The 3347-nt window shown below is 48.7% G+C and overlaps 1 protein-coding gene across 1 annotated transcript; it reads left to right on the top strand.

Moving 5' to 3' along the window:
• Positions 1 to 764: 764 nt before the first annotated feature.
• UTP3 (UTP3 small subunit processome component) lies at positions 765 to 3347 on the top strand. Its single transcript, XM_069594291.1, has one exon. It carries the CDS (start codon positions 1856 to 1858, stop codon positions 3278 to 3280), a length of 1425 nt encoding a protein of 474 aa, XP_069450392.1. The 5' UTR covers positions 765 to 1855; the 3' UTR covers positions 3281 to 3347.

A 3347-nucleotide genomic window follows, 5' to 3' on the forward strand; every position in this document is an offset into this window, starting at 1 on the left:
TGTCTGAAAACTTAAACCTTGAATTACTCTAAGATTGTGAGGCAGTCCTTTCACACTTACAGCCCTAGAAAAACTTCTACCGACAAATCTGGCTAATTTTTTCCTTATTACCACTCTTTCTCTTGAAATACTTTCATCTGAGCTCTTAAAGTTTCTTTCATCCACCCAGTACAGCCTACCCTCTGGAAAAGGTCTGAAACTCATTCACATTGAACTGGCAAAGGACTGCTAACAGCTGGGTGTGAGGGCCTGGTGCAGGAGCCCTGTCTCAGGTTTCTGTGCTAAATTTGCTAACCTAATCTTCCCAAGTCTCTGTTTCCACATGTAGACAATGAAGATACTGGAACTGGAATTAATGATTTCTAAAATCCATTCCAGCTCAGGTTATCTCCCGTAGGGATGTTCGCAGGTTTAGGCATCATTCATTCACTCCATTTATTTAGCACCTGAGATCAACACATGATCAAGTACTGTAACTTCAATACTTATTCACTAAACAAATCTTCACTGAACACTTACTCTGTGCCAAACGCTGTGCTGCGTGCTTGCAATATCACAGTTCTGTTGAGATCTACGACGTGATACAAAACAGCTGAGAAAAAGGCAGTTAAGGGAGTTAAAGAAAAGTCCAACAAGTGATGCTTAGACTGTCTCTTCAATACAGCAGAATTTCTCAAATTTGGCCGGGAGCACTAAACTCTTCTTAGTAAGGGGGTTGGATGGCATGTACCAAAAGACAGCGATGTGAAAGGCACGTTGAGTGTCCTCAGTAGCTGAAGGCTGGGAAACAGGATAAGTGTTCACAGTACTCAGCCCACTTATGATCTGGCACGTTTCGCGTGATGATTTGGTTTAACTAAACCACCTGTTCCATCATTGCGAGAACAGCATCTGCTCTTGCCCATCATCGTTCTCCCAGAGCCTAACACCCTGCCTCGTGCTTATTAAGGGCTGAAGAATTTATAAAGGGCCGCTCCTGAGGGTTAACATGTGTCATTTCCAAAATACCTTGAAGAATGAACTTCTTCCACTAGAAGGAAGAGAAATCGCAGCGCCTCCTGCAGGCAACTTGAGTTCCTCGGAAACAGTCAGACTGCAGACAGAGCACAGCCCTGCCTCCCCACCGTCACCACCCCTCAGAAACTCCTCAGGGACTCCAATTCCCTGAAGTCACCGAGGCCTGCGGGCAGGGGGCTGGAGACGAGCTGCCACCCGCCGGAGGCCTGTGCCCTTCCCAGCGCCCGCACGCGATTGCTCCAGTCAGCCGCGGCGCCGCCGCCACCTCCGCCTACCGTGCCCAGAAATGTCACATTTGGACGTTGCGTAGACAAAAACAGTCTGATTAACTTCCTGACAGATAAGCGAAGACAAGACTTCAGCAAACAAGAAAATCTTATACATCTGCACTCGGCTCCGGGCCGGTGACGTCCGTACAAGAGCAGGACAACTCACGGCACCGCCTGGCTGCCTCTTCTAGGCGCAGAGGTAGAGCGCCCTCTAATGGTCACTGCTACTTCACATGCGGTTAACGGGGCCGTCACCCTAGCCACGCCCAGGCTCGCGAGAGTAAGAACAGGACCAAAGGGGTCCCGGAACCGAACTTCATTACCTACTGTTCCCACACGGAAAGGCCCGAATGACCAACCGGAAGTCCTGGTGCAAACGCTCCACGGAGAGCATCCTGGAGACCGGAAGGAGGTGAAACTGCCGTATCCGACTGGAGCGCCCGCAAGACCAGCGTGCTGAGAGATCGCGTGGCTGTTACAGCGGCGTGTTGGTGGAGCGCGTGGCTCGTGTGCAGAGGTCAGAGGTGGCTGAAAGCCTGACGTCGGTGTAGAAGCTGAGACCGCGAACTATGGTGGGAAGATCCGGGCGGCGCGCGCGCGGAGCGGCCAAGTGGGCAGCTGTGCGAGCTAAGGCAAGTCGCGACCCAGCGGACGACAATGGAGAGGACTTAGAATCTCCACCATCACCGGGGGACTCGAGCTACTACCAAGATAAGGTAGATGATTTCCATGAGGCCCGATCTCGGGCCGCCTTGGCTAAGGGCTGGAGCGAAATGGAGAGTGGGGACGAGGAGGATGGCGATGAGGAGGAGGAGGTGCTTGCCCTAGATGTTGCCGATGAGGACGATGAAGATGGAGAGAGTGAGGAGGGTGACGATGATGATGGTGGGAGCTCCGTGCAGAGTGAGACTGAGGCTTCTGTGGATCCCAGTTTGTCGTGGGGTCAGAGGAAAAAACTTTACTACGACACGGACTATGGCTCCAAGTCCCGAGGCCGGCAGAGTCAACAAGAAGTAGAGGAAGAGGAAAGAGAGGAGGAGGCGGAGGCACAGCTCATTCAGCGGCGCTTAGCTCAAGCCCTGCAAGAGGACGATTTTGGAGTTAGCTGGGTGGAGGCTTTTGCAAAACCAGTACCTCAGGTAAATGAGGCTGAGACACGTGTCGTGAAGGATTTGGCGAAAGTTTCCGTGAAAGAGAAGCTGAAAATGCTGCGAAAGGAATCTCCAGAGCTCTTGGAGCTGATAGACGACTTGAAAGTTAAGTTGACAGAGATGAAGGATGAGCTGGAGCCATTGCTACAGTTAGTGGAGCAAAAGATCATCCCCCCTGGAAAAGGAAGCCAATACCTGAGGACCAAATACAATCTCTATTTGAACTACTGCTCCAACATTAGTTTTTATCTGATCCTGAAAGCTAGGAGAGTCCCTGTACATGGACATCCTGTCATTGAAAGGCTTGTTACCTACCGAAATTTGATCAACAAGTTGTCAGTTGTGGATCAGAAGCTGTCCTCTGAAATTCGTCATCTGCTCACACTTAAAGATGGTGCTGGAAAGAAAGAACTGAATTTAAAAGCAAAATCCGTGAAGACCAAGCCAAAATCAGTTTCAGAGACTTCTGCTGCTGCCTTAGCTGTTAGAGACCTTTCTGATGATTCTGATTTTGATGAAGAAGCTGCACTGAAATACTATAAAGAAATGGAAGAGAGACAAAAATTAAAGAGAAAGAAAGAAGAAAATAGTACCGAAGAAAAGGCTCTTGAAGATCAAAATGCAAAGAGAGCCATTACTTATCAGATTGCTAAAAATAGGGGACTTACACCTAGGAGAAAGAAGATTGATCGGAATCCCAGAGTCAAACACCGGGAGAAGTTCAGAAAAGCCAAAATTCGCAGAAGAGGCCAGGTTCGTGAAGTTCGTAGGGAAGAGCAACGTTATACTGGTGAACTGTCTGGCATTCGTGCAGGAGTTAAAAAGAGCATTAAGCTTAAGTAAAGTTTTTGCTTAGCTTTAAGTCTTTTGGCAATAATTTTGGATTAATAAATTTTTATTTTTAACTGGT

The sequence above is a fragment of the Ovis canadensis genome, chromosome 6, assembly GCF_042477335.2.
Source record: "Ovis canadensis isolate MfBH-ARS-UI-01 breed Bighorn chromosome 6, ARS-UI_OviCan_v2, whole genome shotgun sequence".
NCBI classification, from domain to species: domain Eukaryota; kingdom Metazoa; phylum Chordata; class Mammalia; order Artiodactyla; family Bovidae; genus Ovis; species Ovis canadensis.

What these genes read in the sequence shown, in the direction of transcription:
- UTP3 (XM_069594291.1), top strand. Translation starts at nt 1,856, where the DNA reads ATGGTGGGAAGATCCGGGCGGCGCGCGCGCGGAGCGGCCAAGTGGGCA.